The 22,595-nt window shown below is 34.3% G+C and overlaps 3 protein-coding genes across 3 annotated transcripts; 1 reads left to right on the top strand and 2 right to left on the bottom strand.

Moving 5' to 3' along the window:
• Positions 1-2,464: 2,464 nt before the first annotated feature.
• On the bottom strand, positions 2,465-12,273 carry LOC122592295 (guanylate-binding protein 3-like). The gene is made up of 15 exons (XM_043764490.1): positions 11,803-12,273; positions 9,183-9,344; positions 9,036-9,101; positions 8,800-8,943; positions 8,518-8,631; positions 7,943-8,044; positions 7,636-7,821; positions 7,375-7,464; positions 7,145-7,279; positions 6,596-6,718; positions 5,780-5,865; positions 5,082-5,694; positions 4,926-5,003; positions 3,262-4,315; positions 2,465-2,864 (listed from the first exon to the last, which is right to left on the bottom strand). Exons 1-14 carry the CDS (start codon positions 12,064-12,066, stop codon positions 3,266-3,268), a joined length of 3,213 nt encoding a protein of 1,070 aa, XP_043620425.1. The 5' UTR covers positions 12,067-12,273; the 3' UTR covers positions 2,465-2,864; positions 3,262-3,265.
• Positions 12,274-16,867: 4,594 nt separating this feature from the next.
• Positions 16,868-19,659, top strand: LOC122592427 (cold-regulated 413 inner membrane protein 2, chloroplastic-like). Its single transcript, XM_043764645.1, has 6 exons — positions 16,868-17,103; positions 17,189-17,317; positions 18,563-18,658; positions 19,018-19,082; positions 19,170-19,239; positions 19,329-19,659. The coding sequence occupies exons 1-6, from the start codon at positions 16,976-16,978 to the stop codon at positions 19,492-19,494; spliced, it is 654 nt and encodes a 217-aa protein (XP_043620580.1). The 5' UTR covers positions 16,868-16,975; the 3' UTR covers positions 19,495-19,659.
• A 246-nt stretch (positions 19,660-19,905) lies between these two features.
• LOC122594179 (PLASMODESMATA CALLOSE-BINDING PROTEIN 4-like) lies at positions 19,906-22,291 on the bottom strand. Its single transcript, XM_043766649.1, has 4 exons — positions 22,109-22,291; positions 21,097-21,717; positions 20,470-20,557; positions 19,906-20,387 (listed from the first exon to the last, which is right to left on the bottom strand). Exons 1-4 carry the CDS (start codon positions 22,164-22,166, stop codon positions 20,204-20,206), a joined length of 951 nt encoding a protein of 316 aa, XP_043622584.1. The 5' UTR covers positions 22,167-22,291; the 3' UTR covers positions 19,906-20,203.
• Between the last annotated feature and the right edge of the window lie 304 nt (positions 22,292-22,595).

Here is a 22,595-nt window from a genome sequence, read left to right as displayed (position 1 = left end):
CCAAAATCTATATGTGTGTGTGTGTGTGTGAGAGAGAGAGAGAGAGAGAGATTTGTGATACGGAAAGTAAATTTTAACAAAATTTAGAATCAAACGTGAAAATTACTTTCCAGGGTACAATATACGAACAAAACACTTATGTACTGCAAAGAACAAATATTAGAATCGATTTCTGGTGAAGCTTTAAAAAGTATTATTTACTCTTTCAATCATGTTGCTAAGAAAATCAAACGTGAGGGAGTATCCCCTCCCTGCAATTTGGCGACTCTCTTGGATATGATATCCAACGCACTCTTGGTTTTCCCGACCAAGTCTTTTTTTTCTTTTCTTTTTGTTGCCACAGCTGTATACCTATTATTTGGAGTTTAAACTTTAAAGTTTAATGTCTTAAAAAAAAGGGTTCTCCATGTCCACATTTTTTTTTACTTTAAAGTTTCCTGCATTAAAAAAAGGCATGCTACAGCTTGATGAATACAGTAATAAGAAGTCTATATATTTCGTGCAACATAATGTTGGAATCTGGAAATTCATATATACATTTACAGATAGGTGAGTGGAATATACAATTTTATACTAAAGAAAGCAATGTCATTATTATATATGAAATCAAATCAATAGAGCTACAGTAACCGTTTTGGTTGCTAGTTGCTACAACTCCGGTTTAGTTGATACAATATCTTGTTTCGTTGAAGACTACTCGGTTGAGTTATCAATAGAGCTACAATTGTGACAACTCATTTCCTTACACTTTTTGCAGCAGCAAATACAACTTTTATACCATACACACATACATATACACAAGGTTGTAGAACTCGGGGATCGGGATCGGATCGACGAGGTGTGGAGACGGGAGATTTTGAAATATCGCGGAGACATCGGATTGGGTGAATAGTGAATAATAATAATAGTTTATGGAAATATATCTAATAAAAGTTTAAATATATATTAAAAACTCATAAATCGTGAACTTTTGTATAACTTTTTCAAAAAATGACATATTCTAAAAATATAGATTTAAAAAAAAAAAAAACTTTTTTTTGACTTTGACCCAATATTTCGATATTTGACCCGATCCAATGAGCTTTTCAACGTTGACCAGCGTTGACCCAATATTTGACTGATCCTAGCCATCTCGTCTCCGATTCCGATATTTGATCCAATATCTCGGCCAAGACGACCGAGATTTACAACACTGCATATACATAATCACCACATCTTACATAACCAGTTAACCACTAGGAAAATCGTCGCCGTCATTTTCTCAGGCTTAAAAAATAGCGGTGATTGTATACGTCGCCGTCAACACCAACCATCCACCGGTTTGCAAATCCAAATAATATCATACAAAAACTCGAGTCTTGCATATTTTGGTGTTGTCAATGCCAACTGTCAACTACCTTCGAGATCTAAAAATTATCAAACAAAAAAAAGGGCCTTGCATGTGGTGGTGGTGGGAAGGTTGTAGCCGTAGATAATGATGGATTGATGATAATGATTGTACAAAATAAATAAAATGGATCTCAAAAAGAAGACACCCAAAGGCCTTTCGTCGTCTTTCCTAGCGGAAAATAAACACTGGGACCTTAAAATCTCTCCATGAAGAAAGTGTTGCAGGATAGAAGGGTGACCGAAGCTACCAAGTAACTGGCCTACTCTAATCTTTCCCTTGTTAGTTGTTACATTAATATATACACGAGGGGCTCGTATGATAGTAAACAAGGTCTTTTTTATTCTATCAAATAAGATATTTAGTAATCCAAAATATATGTTAAAAAAAAATTTGTTTACTTTAGCTTCTCTATCCATAGCTTTGATTAACTATCGTTTAACCTCTTCCTTTCATAGCCAAGACGAAAGATACAAACGAGTAACACATGACCATACTATGTTTAGAAGATTTCCAAAGAAAAATAAGTTAGATTGTAAATAGTTATGAACCATAAAGAGAAACATTTGCATGACCCCACCACGCCATCCGTGCTGTTCAGTTCTATTCTAGTATATTATAAAACAAGTTGTATTACTTTTTGACCAATTAATATTGAATGAATATTAATGGATTTGATTGATATAGTACAATTTTAAAGGATTTTCAACACAAATATCTAAAGGTTGATTATAAAGTGTATTAAATATATATATATATATATAGAAGGGCAGATTCATTAAATATCTAGAGGCTGATTACAGATATCTAGAGGTTGATTACAAAATGTATTAAATAGTATATATTTATCATAAAATTCGGAAGAAAATTTTTGATCACGTTAATTTTTAATTAGAAAGAAAAACCCGCAACAACGTGCGGGTATATTTTACTTGTTTTAAACTATTAGAAGTTGATAATATTGCACCAGTTATCATAACTGGTATCATATTCCAGGGTATAGTATATGGACAAAACACTTGATGTACTGCAAAGAACATGTAAGCTCATTTCAAATTTAAGGCAATCACACAAAACTAGCAAAATCATCTTTCAAACACACCATCGCTCAAATTAGAGATGCTACATAACAAAATGTCATTCTGATTCATCCACAAATCCAACATATACTATCCTACTGAAAACATTCCCGAGAACATAAAGGTGACAAATGTTAAACAAAACAATAAAGCTCAAACCATGTTGTCACAATCTGAAAAAATTGGTAGAACCATCCAAGCTCCCCAACACTGTAACTAGGACCAAGTTTCCGTAACACGTATGTGCAGGATAACTTAAGACTATACTAAATTCCTAACATACATTAGATTACACCTACCCAAGTTGATAAACTTAGGGTTTTGAGATTTCTGCAGAATCTATCTTCCACAAAGCGCCACCAGGTTCTTCTTGTTGTGACTTTTCACCTTAATCGACCCTGCACCAAAACTGTGTTTTGTGAGCACATATATGAGACAGTGGGGATTTTGTGTAACCTTGGATGATGGGTTGTTGACTATGGCTAGAGTTGGCAAAAATGGACGGATTGGGCAACATACACAAGCTTGGGTCAAAATGGACAACTTTTAGAACAAGTTGAGTTGTGACCCGCAAACATTATGTTCATCGATGAAACACAAAAACAATCATTGCGTAAATGTCCGATGACTTCCATTCCGTTTTACAAATTTAAATCATTTGACCTGTCCGATCGTCCGCGTTTAGCTATAACATTTTTATCAACTAAAATTAAACAACCCAAATCAACCCAATTTTAAATGATTAGGTCAAAACTGCCACCTCTAAAGTCTATGGTAAATATTAAATGAACTAACCGTATTAAGATTTCTGGATAATGCATCTTTCGTAAAGAGCCAGGAGGTCTTTCTTGTTGGGACTTTTCAACTGAAGCAGCTCTGCACCAAAATTGTGTTTAGTGAGCTCTTGCTTGAGTTTCAAAATGGTGAACTTGGTATAATCTTCGCTACTGGTTTGCTGACTGTTGTTACTGTCATCTTCGCCTCTGAAAACTGAGCCACCATCTTCTGTGGAAGCAAACTTTAACGGGCTTGTCGTACTCCTGCTCCTCTTGTTTCCTCTTACCACTCTATCTCTATCAAGGTCCATTTCTTGAGCTGAATCTGTTCCCATTTCATTGTCTTCAACCCTAAGGCGTTTTCCATGGGAAGCAGTTCTAAGTTTGCTATCCAAAGCAGACTCGTTAAGACGGACGGTAGTCATTTGTTGTTGAAGTAGATCAAGCTTCCCTTGGGTAGCTTGTAACTGAACTGAAAGTGCCTCTGCCCGATTGGTGGCCTCTGCCCGAGCGGCACGTTCAGTCTTCAAAAGGCCCTCAAGGACATGAATAGTACTAGCCCGTTGCTCATTATTTGATATCAGTAATGTCTCGATCTCTTTCTCCCTTTCTTCAACTCTTGCTTCTAACATTGTGACTTTAGAAACCGCGTCCATTTCAGCAGCTTGGTATCGTTCTAATTCATCCGCCAAGTCGTTCTTTTGTCTGTCGAGGCTCTCAATACGCCTTTCAAGCCTCGCAATTTCAGTCAGCCTTTCACCTGCTACGCGTTGAATCTCGTTTTTCTCTCTCTGGGCAGTAACAGCTTCTGCCCGCGCAATATCAGCCAACTCAGTTGCTCTTTTAGTTTCCTTTTCAGCATTTCTACATCTTTCCTGGACTTCCTCAAATCTGTCAAATTCAGATCGGTATTTCTGCTCCAAATGAATTCGATCTTGCTCCAGAATCCTTGCTTCTTTTTCATATGATTGAGCTGTAGCATTTGCACTTTCCAACCTTTCAGCCAACTCCTTAAGATCACTTTTCAAAGAAGATATTTCCAAATCATAACTCATTATCTTCGACTCCGCTGCCTGAGAATCAAAATAAAAGCTTTAGAGAATGATAAACAAGTCAGAATTCAGAAAAGTAGGTGGTTTTCTAAACCGCTGTGCTCGGATTTCGTTGCACGCTAATTACGATTCTTACAAAACCAGTATAGATAAGAAAAAAAAAAGTTTGCAACAAGCAGTGACTTTAGACTGTCAAACAAATAAAAATGCAACTAAACCATCTTAGGTGGCATATAATGTACAGACGTAAAACAGTCAATCAGGTCCATGGGTATGGGTCAAAACAAGTTCGGATTAAAACATTACTCTTAATAAATGTCAAATATATGACAAGTTGGTTCGCGGCATGCAAAATACTTGTTTGTCCATTTTTAAAGATAGAAGAAATAAATGCATAATGAACTATTTATAAGGTTGTCGTTAAGAATAGACTGGGCAACTTTAAACCCATTTGATCTATTCCCCTTGCTAAATCAACCCCATTATAATCACAAAACATGCCAAATGCTGGCTTCTTTTTACACCCTTTTAGATGTTGTCAGATGAAAATATAAGTAAGGCAAGCAAAATGGCTAAAAATTTCAGTAACTTAAGGACGATTCCTAATGTGGGTATTTCAGAATTATCTCACCTTTAATTCCAGGCTCAGAGTAGTTACACGCTGCTCAGCCTGTTCAATCTTCGATGACTTATCTTTAATTTCAGCTTCCTGCAGTTGCATTTGCATCCAAATAAAAACTAGGTTTTGACAGTTCAAACATTATATACAACAAAGAATATGTGTTACCTTGTCAGCCAATGTGCCAGTGAATTCGGACCGTAAAGCATCCTCACGATGCTGAGTTTGTTTACTAGCACGGTCTTGCACAGCAGCTGCCTTCTCTAGTGCAGTCTTCGCTTCTCTAACAGCAATATCATACTTACGTTTCCACTCATCTGCCTCCTCTTGAGCAGAGAATGTTTGTTCCCGTGCAGCAGCTAATCGTGCTTCTGCTGCACTGCTCCTGGCTTTAAGATTTGCTACTTCTGAAGAAGCGTGTTCCTCCCCAGCTTTCTGTTTATTTAGTGCTACCTCATACTTTCTTTTCCATTCCATAGATTCCTGTTTGGCAGCTTCAAGTGTTTTTGATAAGCTCGAGCATCTTTCATCTAATGAGCTAGAGTTCTTTTTCAGATCAGCTATCCGGTTCATATATTCCTCGGTGAGTTTATTTTTGTCATTAATGGCATCCTCGTAGCGTTTCAAGTAATCAGATTTATATTTCTCGCTAGCTTCTAATTGTTTGGTGAGTAATCCCATTTTATCTTCAATTGAGCGGCATTTCAACCGGAGAGAACTTTTCTCGGATGATATATGATCTATCTGCTTCTTAACAAAGTCAAGGATTGGACCTTCCAAGCTTTAAAAAAAAGTAAAAAGATTTTAGAAGACGTCAAAAGCTATGCAAAATCTTAAATGCCAAATTAACTTAATAAAAGGCAAACCTCTGTCGTAAAAAAGAAGCTAACTTCTGCCACTTTTCCGGACCATATGATGTTGCTTCGTAGCTGCTTAATAGCTGATCAAGAACCTATATGACAAAAACCATACAATTATGCACCTTTAAGACCAATGAAATATGTTAAGCATCCAAAATCCAATTTTTGTATAACAATATAAAACTCTTGGAAAGGTTAAGAAAGGTGACATGGAACAAAACCTAATATTGTGCCATCATATGAGAATGTAAATAGCTATAAATGTAAATATCATTATACTTTCATGTTTAAATTACACTGGATGGTGCCTACACATTACAGTGCGGTACCATACACTGTAGACAACCGCTCTGGCGTTGTAGCAAGATTGGGGGGTGGGGAGGGGTTATGAGTCACAGTATTATTGGGCGGAAAAAGAAGAGGGTGATATGTCTCATATTTTATTGGGCGATGGAAAGAGGTAATGTGTCATATGTCATATAGGTTTATATAATGCTTTATATAGTGGATAATAGTATAGATATATTCTTTTAAATGATGAAAATTTGATAACACTTTGATTTCTAAGACAGTAAAATCCTAACCAAGGAAACAAGTCAAGATAAAAATAACAATAAATATAAATACTATCATATAAAAAACAAAAAAGAAGAAGCTATAAACATCCAATTTGGGTTTGAATAAGCAAACAAATGTTATATAACAAGAACATCTTGTTTAACATCAATTTTAAACCTGGCTACCAGAATGTTGAAGTGTTGAAACTTACAAAAACACAGACACCTGGATAGATGGAAAGCGATATGATTATTAGTTTTTTACCTTCAAAATATCGTCAAACTTTGCAGAAGGGGCTTGGCAGGCTGCTCTTAGGTCTTTCTCCATTTTTTGTATAGCATTTGTACATTGCATGTAAGCCTTCATAAATGCCTCCCTCTTATAATCCTGCATCAATAGTTTGGTAATCTGTATCAACATAATCGAATGGCTACAAAGCCTTTAAGAGCATAAAAAGGACAAAACATTGTTTTACTACACTTGCTTGCTAATACATTGATACTAGGGTAGCATTCATGAATACGTAAACTTCATATACATCCGCATAGCATCATTAATTAGATTACCTATACAGATCCCTCGGATATCAACTTTAGATACTTCAACACTTAAAAATAAAGCAATTGAATAGCTTTTGGATTAACAGCTATTCAACACGTAAATGCTTCTAACAGTCCATTTTGTTACATTAGGTACTTAGATCTATGCAAAGTACTACTTTGTAAAACCTTTGAGAGATAAGTCATGTGTACATCTAGTTATTGTTCAATACACAAACTCTTAATATAACAAGTATTTGGCCAGAAAAGCTACCTCGAGTTCCTTTTTCATGAAAGTATGAAGCCGTTTTTCATATCTTTGCCTAGCAGAACCAGCCCCTACAGCAGTTGAATTAAAAGCAGCCAGTGCCTTCTGAACAGCCACCTCGTGCGCTTCTCGTATTGTAGCCTGCCAGCATGTGAAAAGTGAATGTTATACCAAGCGATCATTGGGTTAAAAAGAAAAAACATAAAAAAAAAAATTAATATAACACAAAAATATACTTCCTCAGGGTGCTTTGTACTGTCAAAAGAAGACTTGTAAACTTCAGTAGCATATTCCAATGCTCTTTGGCACTCTGTTTCTTCAACACTCTAGAAAATAGAAACAGTTAAAAGCATAGCCCTGACCAAAGCATTTAGTTCGACAAAAGTATAACAATTAACAGACAAGTTAGTCTAAACTGTCAGTCAGATTAACACCGACAGATAGGCCAATAGCATTTGAGATTGTCACGTGACACAAGACTTGCTTAAAGAACTAACCTGCCAAGAGGATGTTATTGTAGGCACTGCACCATTATTGAGAGCATCCAGAAAGGACTGAGTGATGCCAGCAAAAATGGGCCCCGTCATAACTGTGGCTCCTACCTGTTTTGGCCTAGTCCTCTCAAAAACAAACCTCGTTAGAGCATCCAGTCCTGATTTGAACTCTGGTCTCAATCTATCCATCTGTAAGCCATTATGAATTAATGATAACTTGTAAGAACTAATACTAGACAGAATATTCAAGAGCCATCATAATATAATAGATATACTGATAACTTTTGAGTTCATGAAAGAAAATCCTGACAGATATTTGGTCAAGCCGCTGGAGCTCATTCTCATTGCTCAAAGGTCGCACAAGAGTGAAGCAGTCTCTGTCTGGAAAAAGAGCTCGGATGGATTCTCGAATCTATCAATTACCAATCATCAGATGTTAGGGAATCTAAAGTGAACATGTGTAAGAAAGAATCTAAAACTACCAACTACATTAACTGAGTAGCAGTAACAGTGGTGATTCAGGTTATAATAAATCAAATCATTATCAAGTTTAAAGGTCAAAGTACACCAAGCAAGCTCAAAGCCAAAACTTGAAACTAGTTGAATTTGAACTTATAAGACCTCATTTTATCGACCTTTTTGAGTCTATGTAACATGCATGTACTATTGTATATGTAAATAAGATGCAAACTAGTCGACTCAAGCTAGCCAAATTCTTATCGAGTTGTTCAGCCTCAAACTCGACTCAAGCTGCTAAAGCATGTATCCTGAAACTTCGTGAAGCTAACAAATCCAGCTCAAAGTCTAGTACTTAATGCTGATTCAAGCTTGGCCTCAGCTTGTTTACCAAGTTAGTAGTTAATGAGAACGTGTTAAAGGAATAACCTCATTTTTGGCAGAAACATCTCTTCCCCCACCTTGTACCGGCCTCAAAGCAAGCTCTAGATAGTCGCGTGGAGTAATTTTCCGGTTATCCTCCACCAAATCCAGATAGAAGTCCTGCAATTTTGAAACATCGTAGTAAGGACAAAAAGACAAAATAATAGCTGTAGCTGATGCTGTTACATAACTAACATCAACAGCTCAATGGCTCCTTATTCAACCTATATTGAGTCAATTAAATGATTAATCAGTAAAAACTGAAGCATCGTGAATAACTGAATATACCCTGAGAAGCCAGACAAAGATCGGGGAGAACTGTCCAATTTCAGAAGCTGTGGTCTTCCCACCAGAGGCTCTGACACGAATATGCTTAGTCATTTCAGTTACAAGGGAGAGGCGATCAAGTGCAGCCTCATCTATACCCCCCATCTGATAAAGAAATGATATGAACAGTGAGATGAAGGAACATATATGCACAAAATGGATCATAGATAATTAACAAGAAAAAAAAAAAAACTGACCTGGTTGTATATGAACATGCTTGATAAGAGTACAGCTAGAGAAAAGATCTGTGTGCTATATGTTCCCTGTTAAATGGCACAGTTAAAAAAAACACGTACAGAAGATCATCAAACAGGAAAAAGAAATAAACAAAAAGTGAAGCAAACCGTTTGATCATAAGCATCAATTCCTTCACTGTCGATCAGTAAAAGATTGTATTCGGTTCCATCTAAGGCAGTTCTCCTTAAAGGAGTACTCCATAGCCAAAGACCTTTAGTGCATGGGCGGTGAGTTGATGCCACCTGAAAGCCACTACTCCTACCAAGAAGCTACAAAAAAACAAAGAAACATTCAATTACAATCAAAGCCATAATCTTTATCAACTTTGCCACTTATCCTGATGGCTAAAATTAAAAGGTCATGACATTAATAAATGTACCAAGCATTTAATTTTCATATCATTACAAGTTTACAACGTTTACAAATCAAACGAATATCTTATCTTAAATAGACATACTTGGTCCATTCTGATATCTGCAGTCCTTTCAACTACCCAGAATGCATAGATGTATCATATTTCCTTTAAATTACCGTTAACCTGAATAATCAGAACAGACAAGCATCCAGACAAAATCTGGGACCATGGAGTTTGTGACCATTGACTCCATTCGGTAGCACAAACTTCTAAAATGAAACATATACTGATTCATATAAGGTTTTGAACCACAAACTTTTTGACTTGTACCATATAACTATATATGAAAATAAATAATTGGTTCTAGTATTTTGACTCGTTTCAATTCTGAAAGTTGAAGAAAGGGTATGAATGGAAGAGCTAGCTGGAGCTTTTGTTAGCGTATACATGTTTAACAAAGTAGATGGGATATGGATGGAGCTTACAAAAGTAAGACAGCGTAAAAAGACAAACATATAAAACTTAAAACTTGAAATGCAACTAATTAGCGGCTATTAAGAAAATTTACTTTTTCATAAGCTCAAGCTACTTCCACTAGCTTGTTGTTTAGAATCTTCTTTTTTCCATAAGCTCCTAAAAGTTTCGCAAGCCAAACAAAGCTTATAATCTTGAGCTTTTTAAGACTAAGAGCTTATGCTCTCGTCAGCTCCTATAAGTTGTGTGCCAAACATACCCTAAACAGGTTTTTTTGAACTAATGAATTGATTACTAAAGTCAAAGTGTATCTCATTCCTAATATATTGCCTCCAACTTCAATATAAGAATCAAGCACTATTGCCATCATAATAAAATTTACACTGGCTTTACGAAATTCAAAGTGGTCAAGTCTTCAAAAGAGCTTATATCAAAGTTTTAGCAATATAAAGCATACTAAATCCAAAATGTCTATCAGCTTAAAGAGCATTCCTAGTTTCCTACTGCATTTTATACTATTGACTTAGGCCTACATATTCAGCTCCTTTATTAGCAAGAACATCCGCACCGACACCGTAACACTGAAATAAGCAACATACCACTAAAAAACTCAGTAAAATAATATCACTTCACTACTTTTAATAAAAATAATCAAAATAAGCCATACATTCTATCAATAAACAGAAGGCAGTCCACACGTATGATACTGGGGAGTACAGACAATTACCTACAGCATGGCAATTCAAGTGACAGATGTTTTAGAAATAATTTTGGTCCAACTTAAAAATTAAAATTCTAGCTCTGGAATAACAGAAACGCAAAATCAAATCATAATGCAATTGCTTGTTTCTTCAGAATGCCTAATTTTTACTACATTTTTATACAACTCTTAATCTCTCCAGAATATAATTATTACTAAGATTTGTATTTACAAGATAAGTTCTATCATAGATATATATTATAAGAATATCTTTATTATAATTGGTCTGATATTATATTAATAATAGCTTGCTAACTAAGCTATATGATTAGTATTAATACAACATTAGAGTTGCAATTTCTATTAGAGATGAGCTAAATTAAGTCTTGGACTTTTAAAAGATTAGCTTCTATAATTGCAAGAACCCTTTCATTGCTTACTCTATTTTATTATGTTTATCCTTGGAAATCCAGCCAGGTTCGCATCAATTCCCCCCCAAACTAAATAGTTACATAAGCAATGCTTTGGCTTAGAACCCTACTTTCAAAATGACAGCTAAAGTAGCACATAACTAACAGCTCATCAAACCACGTCATGTTTAATCAAAAGAAGTTACTCCAATTCAATTAATCTCCATAACATGTAATCCGCTGTATAGAAATATCAAGTAACGAATTTGGAATTCCCTAGTAATGACTATAGTCCATTTAAATGTCCGGCTTCACATAATTAGAACAAGAACAGTAAAACACTAGAATTATGATTCTTGCCTACTTAGAGCTAAAACGCACACAATCAATAAACAATGCAATTGCCACATCTCCACATAGCTTAATCAGTTTCATAAGCAATACTCGCCCTTAAACCCTAATCTCACAACTACAACCTAAATGCACACAACTAATGAAATCATCGATTAAATATTTCCTTTTTTTTCCGGTAAAAGGCCGTCAATTTAGATATTTCTTAAACCAACAAAAACCGAAAACGAAACCCTAACATTCTCCTACAACATATAAGGAACAATACGATTATGATTCCGGTCCACTTAAAACCCTAGCTACTTAAACCCTAACAATAACAAACTAAATAGCACATAATTAAGAAAAAAAAGAGTAAATTACTAAACCCTAAAGCACAACATATAAGCGTATAAATATATATGAATGTATATATAAAAAAAAAAAAAATAGAAAACCTGATTTAAGATGTAGCTTTTTCCTTGCCGAGCACGGCCGCAGACGGAGACGACACCGACAGGTTCTTTAACAAGCTGAAGAACAGAAACAGCTTCTGGATCCATCTGAAACTTGCCATTATCATCACAATACACTAGTCTGATAGGTCTGGCTGGGCCGGAAGCCACGGCAGTTGACGGAGAGAAAAGCGGGGTTGATGGTGATGACGTCACGGGCGAAATTGGTGCATCGTTTGAAGGGCTTCTGCTGAAAAATTTCCTCATGGTTGGTTGGTTCAGATATTGTGAATGTGTGAGACTAATGAATGAATGAATGGGTGTTTTATTGATTTCGGGAGTGTTTTACTGTATTTATTTATTTATTTATTTATTTATGACGGTGATGGTGGTGGTGATCCGTGGCAGCGAGGGAGCAATAGCGCTACGTTGGTTGCGCCGATATAAGCTACCTCTTTACTTTGGAAAAATAATCTTATTAAGTCGACTTTGATGTATAGTCAGGTTTTAACTTGTTGGGTTTTTACCCGATGTGATGATTATAAGCACGATTTTGCTAATTTAAAGTTTTTTATAATTACCAGCGTGTTGCGACGGTGACAGTAGAATGGTGATGTAATGGCAGTGGCGGCGGTGACAGTGATGAGGTAATCTACCTGACGGACTCCGCTCTCGGATTTAAAAATTCGTATATCGAATGACTTGAAAGATCATGAACATCCATATAATTTTGATAATTTATCAATATACAGTTTTTGAGATAAAAGATTTTGAATGAATTAGATAAATAAAATGATTTATGAAGGAAAAAAAATGAGTGGTTGATATATGAGGAAATATAAAGGGTATTATAGTTATTTTACGTAAATATATAATATATAGGAGGGACATTTTAGGAAAGTAAATGTTGAAACTTAAAATTTTAGACAGAAGTTATTTGCTTTATAATATAGTATATATATATATATTTAATTATACCTAATACGTGTAAAACTTTATACATAAAAATAATCATTTCAATCCACATATGCAGACTTTAGTAAAAACAATAGATTGATGAGAACCGTTTGATCTCATGTACCGAATTGGTATCCACGTAATTTTTAGCAAGTATAGTGTTAAGGTAAGTCAACCACTTAAATTCAATTATGCCTTTAACAAGATTCGAACCAAGATTGCTCATAAAAAGTGACCGTTGGTGACCAACTCTTCTATGAAAAGTTGCTTGTATACAAACTTTAGTATGACTTGACTATTACCAAAATTATAATTGACGAACTCCTCCGAGATATATATGTTAGAGGTTAATATTTGGTTAACGATTTGAACTTGATCTAACTATATGAATTTGTCTTTAGTATATACTTAAAAGGAAGTTCTCAAGTACATTATGTGAAAATATGTTATACATTATCTTACTGTAGGTTTTCAAGTACATTTGGTAGAAATTTTAGAGAATATGTGTAGCAAGGACCTCCATCAAGGTAAGGTTGATAATCGTGTTATGTTTTGATTGACGAGTTACATGTGACATTTAACAGGTTGATAGGTTGTTATTGCGTTATAAAAGTAAATTTTAACCCAACCTACATATTAAAAATGTTAGCCATGTCAACCAATATATAGCGAAACTTATGTAGCCTCATTTCAAACTTGTTTATTTCGTGTCGTGTAGACTTTGAAGTGGTCATGATGTTAATAGGTTATATCTTTTTAGTATTTAAAACATAATTATTTCTTCCCGACGAAGTTTCACATCTTTATGGGCACGATATATTTGCCTTAGTAGGAGACTTTTTAGCTTTGTGGAGTTTGGTTCCTTATTTTGCTTTTGGGTACCTCTATTGGGATACATTTGACATGATATATTTGGTGTTTACATATTGTAGTCAGATTAGTTAATTAGTAGCGAAACTCACCGAGAAAGAATAAAAACAAATTGCATACCAGATTGATTTTATAAATTGTATATGTGGTTACTAACTTTCATAACATGTTTTATATATAAAAAAAGGTTGAAAAACACTTAGAATTTGCTAAATATAGTTAAGATGTATAAAATAATTATACATTTATCATAAAATTTAGAGAATGAATTTTGATATCGAAGGTCAACTTTTTTATGCATTTCCCAAAATTTTTATTTAAAGGATGTATACAATTAAATCAATCAAATACGTATAAGATACCCGGTCATATACTTTTGTACCATCTATACTTACTTATAAAAATAATAGCCTTTTTATTTTTAGAAATGTTGAATATTACATCATGCAATATTACTAGAATACCCTTTCTTTTTCTTCTAAATTACCCTCTTTTTCATTTACTAATTTAATTATTTCCACCAATATATCTAAAATTCCTTAATATAATAAATTATACCACCATCCTTTTGACTATTAAAATAACTATATTAACCATTATATCAGTTACATTTATTCCAATAGCCTAGACTACTCGTTGTCACCACCAATTGTCGTCGCCATACATTAGCGCCGCCGCATTGTGGCGGGCAACATGCTAGTAATTCATAATCTAAATTGGAGTTTTTTAGTTATCTTAACCGAATATTATTTATCATTTTTTACACAAATGTTTGATTTGAAATAACCTGGTTATGGACTCATGGCATCTTGCATGCTACGTATTGTCGTCGTTGTATTGTGCATTTGTGCAATACACATCTAGTTTTTTTTAAAAGGTGTGATGAATGGTTAAAATTTATGAGTATTTTAGGTTTGATATCCGAATAACCAGAACTTTTGTGCTAATTATAAAGGGAAACTATTGTATAACTCCGCAGGTCCATATAAAGTTATCTACATTTATTTTATATATATTATACTAGTTTTCAGACTCATCCGATTGACGGATAGTTTGCCATAATCAAATTAAAATTGACAACAAACTAAATTAAAAAAGATTAAAATATCAAAAAATTAACAATTCAATATCAAATAATAAACAAATACAAACAAAATATTAAAAATAAATCAAAGTGATATAAAAAAACCGTATGTTTTTTTTGTTGAAAAATTTATTGAACTTGATTTGTTTATTAAGGATAAGAAGAAGAGGAATAATATGAATGAGAATGACTAATACAAATTTAGGTTGTATATATATATAATAATAACAATAATATATTGGGAGAGTTTTAAGTATACTATTTATCTTTAATATTTAAAAAGATTTGTTTTTGATATGAAAAAAAATTATGATAGAGTTTTAAATATAAGTATCTATTCAATAAGTAAATAAAACATAAAAAAGTTTAGAAAAAAAGAGAGACCTCCAGAGTAATTAGGAGAAAGTGTTAGACTAAAAAAGGTTTTAAAGGGTGTCAAGTGTAACCCAACCATATCTTTTAGTTATAGGATAAATTATAAAAAAAAATAGCAGTTTATTTTAAGAAGTGTTGAAAAAATGTAATATTTTTATTTGGTACTCCTTTAAAAAATTTCACCTACACTACCCGCTTAACATTAATTATTTAATTACACTAGCAATTATTGATCTTTTAAAAAATCTCAATTACCCTTTAGATTAATTATTTTTACATCAATTATTTGCAACACTTAACGTTTCATCTACCACCAACAATCGTCTCCATCATCACATAGTCGCCGCTATGACCATCAACGCATTATCCGGGTAACTTGCTTAGTATGTTATAAAAACATATGATAGTACTGTATGTCCAATGACCGAAAGTAAATTGCATGTTCGTGATAGGCGGTCAATGTCTTGGAAAAAGAACCGTGAGCCAGCAGTGCAACTCATGTGAGTTGCTCTCCATACGACCATACGTAAAGTGTTTCTTTACATAATTGGTGGTTTATATAAATAAAAGTCTTTAGTGTTGTATAAGCAAGAAGCATAGAGTAACACAAAATAAATACGAGTACTAATTAACAAATATTAGATTTATGTTCATGCAATCATGCAATGCGACGACGGTTGGGACAGTGATGGCGGAGGTGTTGGTGACGTAGTGGGGGCGACAATGGGGACAATGGTGGGGGTAGCGATGAAGTTAATGTAAAAATAATTGATGTTAAAGGTGGTAGTATATTTATTTAATTATTGAGGGATCTATATTGTAAATTATTTCATTAAGGGTATTATAGGTATATTAAATGGTGATGTTTGAATTATTGAATAAAGGAAAAATGTATTTTTGGTTTTTCAAAGGTAGAAAGTTTAAAGAAGAAAATAAGTGATTTGTATTGTTAGATAGTACTAGAGGGGAACACACACGTTGCAACAGCGATAGTCGTTTTTTTTGTTGGGGAGTTTGTGTGATTTCTTTTTAGTCGTTTGTTTTTTTGGATAAGAAAATTACAAGGGTAGTTTTGGTAGTTTAGTGTGCATTGTGTGTAGGTAAAATAAAAGTTTAAGGGTATGTTAGACATTTTAAATGTAGAATATTTAAAGATAAAAATGGAGGTTTTGTTTTAATAGGTGGTATAGAATAGATATAGAAGTATAAATATAGATAGATATGAATATTTAATAAATACAACTAAAATAATTGCATTTAGTGTTTAAATTTTCAATAAGTAATACTGTAACAAAGTTCTTATCACTATTGTATATAGATTTTTAATTTTTAAAAAAAATTAAAATACTAACATAGATTATAATTACATTTTTATGTCTATTAAAATTAAAATCTCAATATAGATTAAATTACAAATACTAATAAACAAAAATAGATGAAAGTTCATGTAGTGATGTAAATTTAAGTGAAAAAACAGAGATAGGTAAACTTCTCGTTACTTATAAAAAGAAAATGATTCATGAACAACTTTTGTTTTTTGAAATGTGTAGATTACTCGCAAAAGAGAATCTATTATGCGTTATTTTAATTGGGTATATGTTGGAAAGTCTCTCGCCTTAATACTTAGTAGGAAAGAAAAATCTCCAACTAAATTGTCCAAAAGACACATTAATATTAATATTAATATTAATATTAATATAAAATATAAAATGATTATCATAAAATGATTTTTCAGTTATTTATAGAGAGAGACTGTCCACGCGTTAGGCTGTGAGTTGTCGTAATAAGAACACAAATCCAACTCACTCCCTTCCACTCCACTTTAAACAACTTCTTCTTCTTCTTCTTCTTCGTCACTTCCTTCCGTCATAGTAAAATACTGTAGTTACTATGTTGACACTAACACACACTTTCTCCCCTTGTTCCACGTCATCACCACCATCCTCACCTCCCATTCTCCGCCCCCAAAGTCACTCCCTCCACCTCCGTCATCACACTTCCCTCTTTAATCCCCTCAGGTTGATTTTAATATATATATATGCCCTAGTTTATATTACTTACCTCGATTATTTACATTACCGGATCACGAATTTTGAATCGTAGGAGTAAATTGGAAATGTCGATGGAGAAGAAGAAGAAGAAGATAGGGCGGATCGGTAATGTAGTAGTGTGTTATGCTGCACCTCCTTTAACAACAACTAACCTTCAGTGGATCGCTACCGTCTCTTCTGTGTAATCTCTATTTAGATCATATACATATCTATATATATAGTTAGTGATTTCTCATTTTTGACTTTTTCTGGTCAAACATAAAACTTATCTACATTCTACTAGTTAAAATATTAGTTCGTATATTATTATAAAATGTAATGCTTGTTGTGTAGTTCTATGAATGGATAGTCATATATTAATTGATATCTAGTTATCTACACAAGTGGTAGAAGTAGGACTAATAAGTTGGCAGTTTGGTTCGCTGTCAGGAGGTTATAGACATCGCTGGAATAGCGATATAGTTTGAAGTTTGAGTGTAAACTGAATATGAATCCGATTTTTCTCCTTTTAAAAGAACTAGACGACCAAAAAGATTTATGTCAACTTGTGCTGGTTTGGTTTGTTTCTGGCTAGTCTAGAGGACTGAATGGGAATTTTGGTGTTGCAATGTTGAAATTGGACAAAAGCAGCTTTGTTTTAAACATCTACTAGGTGATGCTATGCTAGATAGTACCTGGACCTTGAAGTTTCCTGAAATGATCTTTGTGTGCTGGTGAACAAATTGGGTGGGTTGGATAATGAGTTTAGGTCCCAAAGACTACCTTCTTAAAATGCAACTCGACAACACTTTTTCAATCTCTATCTTCACTTTAACAAGTAAATATGTACTAAAGTATTACTGTTAAAATTACTATTGGTTATTAAAAAACGTGTGTCGCAATATGCTATTTCAAAATTACATTTTCTCTCTGGGAAAGTGCAGATAATCATTTCTGCCAAACACTTGCTTCTAATTGTTTACGCTTTAGAAATGTAATAATCAAATTATCTCTTCAAAACGCAATCCAAAACACCCTCTAAGTGTAAAGTTTTTTTGGTAACATAAATATAGTTTAAGTTGGGGTGATTGGATATGTAATTATTGTATTACTATTCTCTTTGTGTAATACAATTGTATTATCCCAACTTATGTTTGTTCTTCTGATTCGTTTATGTAGAAATTATCTTAAACATATGCATGACGGTTACTAATTGGACATATCTAAGAAATGTTAAAAACTAAATGGTTACTGTATATGTAAGTTTAATCATTATAAACTATTTAGGCACAGCAGAGCTGAACTTACCGATGTTAGAAGAATGGTATAAAAAATTAAGAATAAAACTCAAGCTGCCCCCCCCCCCCCCCCCCCCCCCCCCCCCTCTTCTTTCTTTTGTGTTAAATTGTTGATTTTGAAAGTCATTACGTCATCACCTTCTCTACAGGGTTTTGATGTTTGCAAAAGGCACCGCGATTCAAAAGTCCTTTCTTGTTCCTTTCTTTGCTTTACAAGCACCTGCAAGCCTAGTGTCTTGGATCAAGTAAGCTTATAAAGTATTCCATTGTTCTTATTTCTCAAGTTAACCCTGTATTCTTGCTGAAAATTGCACGCTTCCCATTTTGGGACATCACACTACATGACAATGCATTTTTGTATTTAAAAATCCATTTTATTAATTACTGAATATTGATATAATGGATATTTGTCTACCAAGGTTTTCTTCTTTCGTGTTTGTCAGAGACTCAGAGTGCATTCAAGTCATCTGATGGATAGGCAAACTATATTTGTAGTTAAATGTAGCAATTTTTCTCAGGATGGAAGTACTTTTTAATTTTTTATTCAGTTCTAATTAGTAATATTGTTTTCTTTTTGTAATTTCTTTGTGCAAATTAATTGAAGGGGTGAATATGGTATCTGGACAGCATTCTTGGCACTCTTAGTTCGCCTTTTCTTCTACATACCTGGTAATTCACTCTACAAATACGTTTCATCAATTTGTGTAGAGCATTACTGATGGTATTCTTTTATTACTGTCTCCTTTCTTCTTCTAGGTGAATTGGAGTTACCATTTATAGCATTACTAATGGTAATAGTGTCGCCTTACCAACTTACAAACTTAAGGTAATGGACAGTACTATCAGACCTTCTTCTTTCATACCCTTTCCTCTTTTTAATAAATTATCTTACAGTATATCTTTTGTTTGTCACAGAGGAAGGCAAGAAGGGATTGCTCTTTCTTTAGTTATTGCCGCGTTTATGGCTTTCCAGCATTTCACGCGAGTAGGAAGCTTAAGGAGGGCATTTGACCAAGGTTCTATCATTGCAACATTAGCTATACTCTGTGTTGTTGCCATGCCATGCTTGCTCCTAATCTGAACAATTCCCTCTGATCTCTTGAAAGAAATTTACATATGTAAACCCATACGATATATCTTACTTTTGTCATTAAGTTTGTATAAATACATCTGTGAGACATGATAGATACATGTACGGATATCTGCTCCTATTATTCAACTAATAAATAAACACTTACAAAAAGCATCCGCTTGGCCTTCGTAACGTATATTGACAATGGGCAAAAAAGCAATTTACTTGGAATTGGTCATATATGAAACAACTTCATTAATATAGGCAATCCTCGAACTGCTGTTGTGATTTTTATCGCAATGGCAGAATAAGATTTCCATCGAGTAAAAGAGTAGATTTTACATGCAGTTTAAAGATATCTTCAGCAGTTTATGCATGCCAGCTTTGTGTGTATAATACTTCTGTTTGTCATATGTTCAATAAATGTTATTATTCTATGTGTATTTTCTAATACAATTCTAAATACAAGCTTGTCTAAGAAGTTTATTCCGCTAATAAATGCAAGAAGTACTTGGTAGATAACCCAATAAAGTAGTTGCTTTCTTTTATCTAATAATTTTCTTTGTTTTGTTTTTACTAAACTAAAAAGCCATACATAGACATGAAGTATGGCAATGATCTTAGTCTAAGAATAGGGACGCTTCCATTCGGCATTTGACTAATCCCTCTGTAAAGTCAAAGAGGTGAACCATTGAATTCTCATCTTGTTTCTTAAACCTCATTTTACTCTGTTTAGAAACACCAGTAGACTAGTTATAATAAATGACAGCAGTAAGTTGGAGGTAATGGAGTCTGCTGAGCTTGGTTCTCCTGTTGGTTCTGACGACGTATAGCCCGGTTGATCCGAGAAACCTCCCGGTACACTAGGTGAGGTCGGATAAGGATTAATCGGTGAACTTATTCTGCAACATAAACATATTGGTTAGGTCCCATGAATAAAGCACTGCCTGGTCGTAACTGCACTATGGTTTGTGTTTTGCTTACGTGGGGGTAGTGGGTGCAGATGGCATTGGAGGTGTTGGCGGAGTCATGCCCGATGACCTGGATGCTGCAAAATGACAGCTTCCTGAACCTGAAACAAGTTTGTAGGATCATTACTATCTATCATTATCGGACCACCCATTGATACAATCCCCTTTTTATTAGAAACTTTTGGAGGTGGCAATCTAGGTGGACTGAAAGAGTTGGGTAACAAATACAAAACTTTGTTTTGATTGGTGCAGGTCGTCCCGCTTGACATGGTATTATGTCCATTATTACAAGAGCGACGTAATTTTTTAAATAAAAATGATTTCGGATTTGATATGCTCATATACTTAAAAAAATACACTTAAGGTGTTTTTGACCCATTATAATCTTTCTTTTAATTATTATATATAATTTTATCTATTTGACCTGCAAGTAACAGATCGAGTCGACCCGTTCACATGAGAATGGGTTGAAATTGCCACATGTAGAAACAATTCTATGGCTAGCTTTAGGGAAATGGGATGTCGAAAACCAAGGGTTGTGGTTGACATTTGACAAGCCTTAGTGCACCTTGGTAACCTCTATCGTTAATTAGATCGTGCCAATAAAACGGAATCTAACACCATGATTAAAATATCTTACTTGGATCTGTGGTGGTAAGTTGTGCGACTCCTCCAAAAGAGCAGCTAGTTGGTGCAGGGTTCTTTTGGTAGTATGCATTGAAAGCATACGAAGCATGGTCCCGGACCGTGTTTGGGTTGTAACAGGTTGCACCTGGTTGAATCGCCGAACAGTCCGCTCCTCCATAGCCACACGCATAGTCAAGAGCCACTTGTAGGGAAGTTTCAGAAGCAGATGGGCTTGCAATGCACCATGATCCACCGGACGACGATGGACCCGAAGGACCGGTTGGACCTGATTGCCCAGTTGGACCTGAAGGGTTCATTGGAACAGATGGGCCCATTGGCATTGATGGGCCTGTTGGGCCTGACGGCCCACTTGGGAATGGGGTAGGGGTGTTTGGCTGAAAACCAGATGGTGATGGTTGGGTTGTGGGATCCCCGGTGGGAGTGGTGGTGCTTGGCGGAAATGGGGTGGGGGAAAACGTGTTTGGTGTTCCCGTTGGAGTAGTTGGTTGAACAATTGGAATGTCATCTAGCTGGGCTGTGAAAGCTGTAGATGAGAATATCTGGTCATCTTGAAGATGTAAAACCTTTTTAGGTAAGATTGCTTCTGTTGGAGCTTTTTTAGCAAAGCTAGAATCTGAAAAAAAACAACAAATCATTATTCTTTGCTTATGCTTGCAGCATGATATATTTGTTGAAGACTTAAATGTCAAAAAGACACTTGAGAAGTTAAAATAACAACAGTTGCCAATTTATGGTAAATAATTTGAGTCCAAGATATTGATAAATTCGACCATTTATAGTTTCATGAAAATTCAAAAGCTTTCTAAACAGGGAGCAAAAAGAAACTGACTCAAACACAATTTCAGATGTAGTACTAACAATAAACATTATTCCTAATGTTAAAACATATATTGATATATACCTTTTAGTATCATTGCATAAATATCATTTCTGGGTCTAAGGGTAAACAAAGACATTTTTATTATTTTCAAAGTGCAAAGAAAACAAAATTCAGTAGTTATTACCTGGACTGAGAAGAAGAGATAGTATAAAAAACAAGGAGTACCGAGAAACAAGACCCATATTTATGAAAAATACTAATACTAGTCAAATTTCGGTAAAAAACAGGTTTCTGAGGACAAATGGATGGGTATGTATTGATGGTCTCTTTGTATATTTTGGGTTTCAAAGATGAAAGAGAAGCAAATTTGAAGATATAAGGAGGCATCTTTGATAGCTTGAATGTGTTATATGTATAATTGGGGAAGAATCAAAGGTTTCTTCTTGGTGAAAGAGGGGATAGAATATGAGAAAACTTGAGAGATGAGGCATTGGGCAAGTTGGGAACTACAAGCAAGAAGAGGTGCCCAAACAGGTATCTTGGGATTTTCTATTTTTGGGTTTACGATTCCGAAGCTGTATCATTTGAAATATCACACTATAAAACGTGAAACCAAGAAATGCAATCACTCAATCGTAAAACTACATTCTTAAGCTTAAGGTTGATGATTA

Source organism: Erigeron canadensis, chromosome 3 (genome assembly GCF_010389155.1).
Source record: "Erigeron canadensis isolate Cc75 chromosome 3, C_canadensis_v1, whole genome shotgun sequence".
In the NCBI taxonomy this organism is placed as follows: Eukaryota; Viridiplantae; Streptophyta; class Magnoliopsida; order Asterales; family Asteraceae; genus Erigeron; species Erigeron canadensis.
The sequence above is the reverse complement of the archived record's forward strand: the minus strand, read 5'-3'. Positions and strand labels throughout refer to the sequence as shown.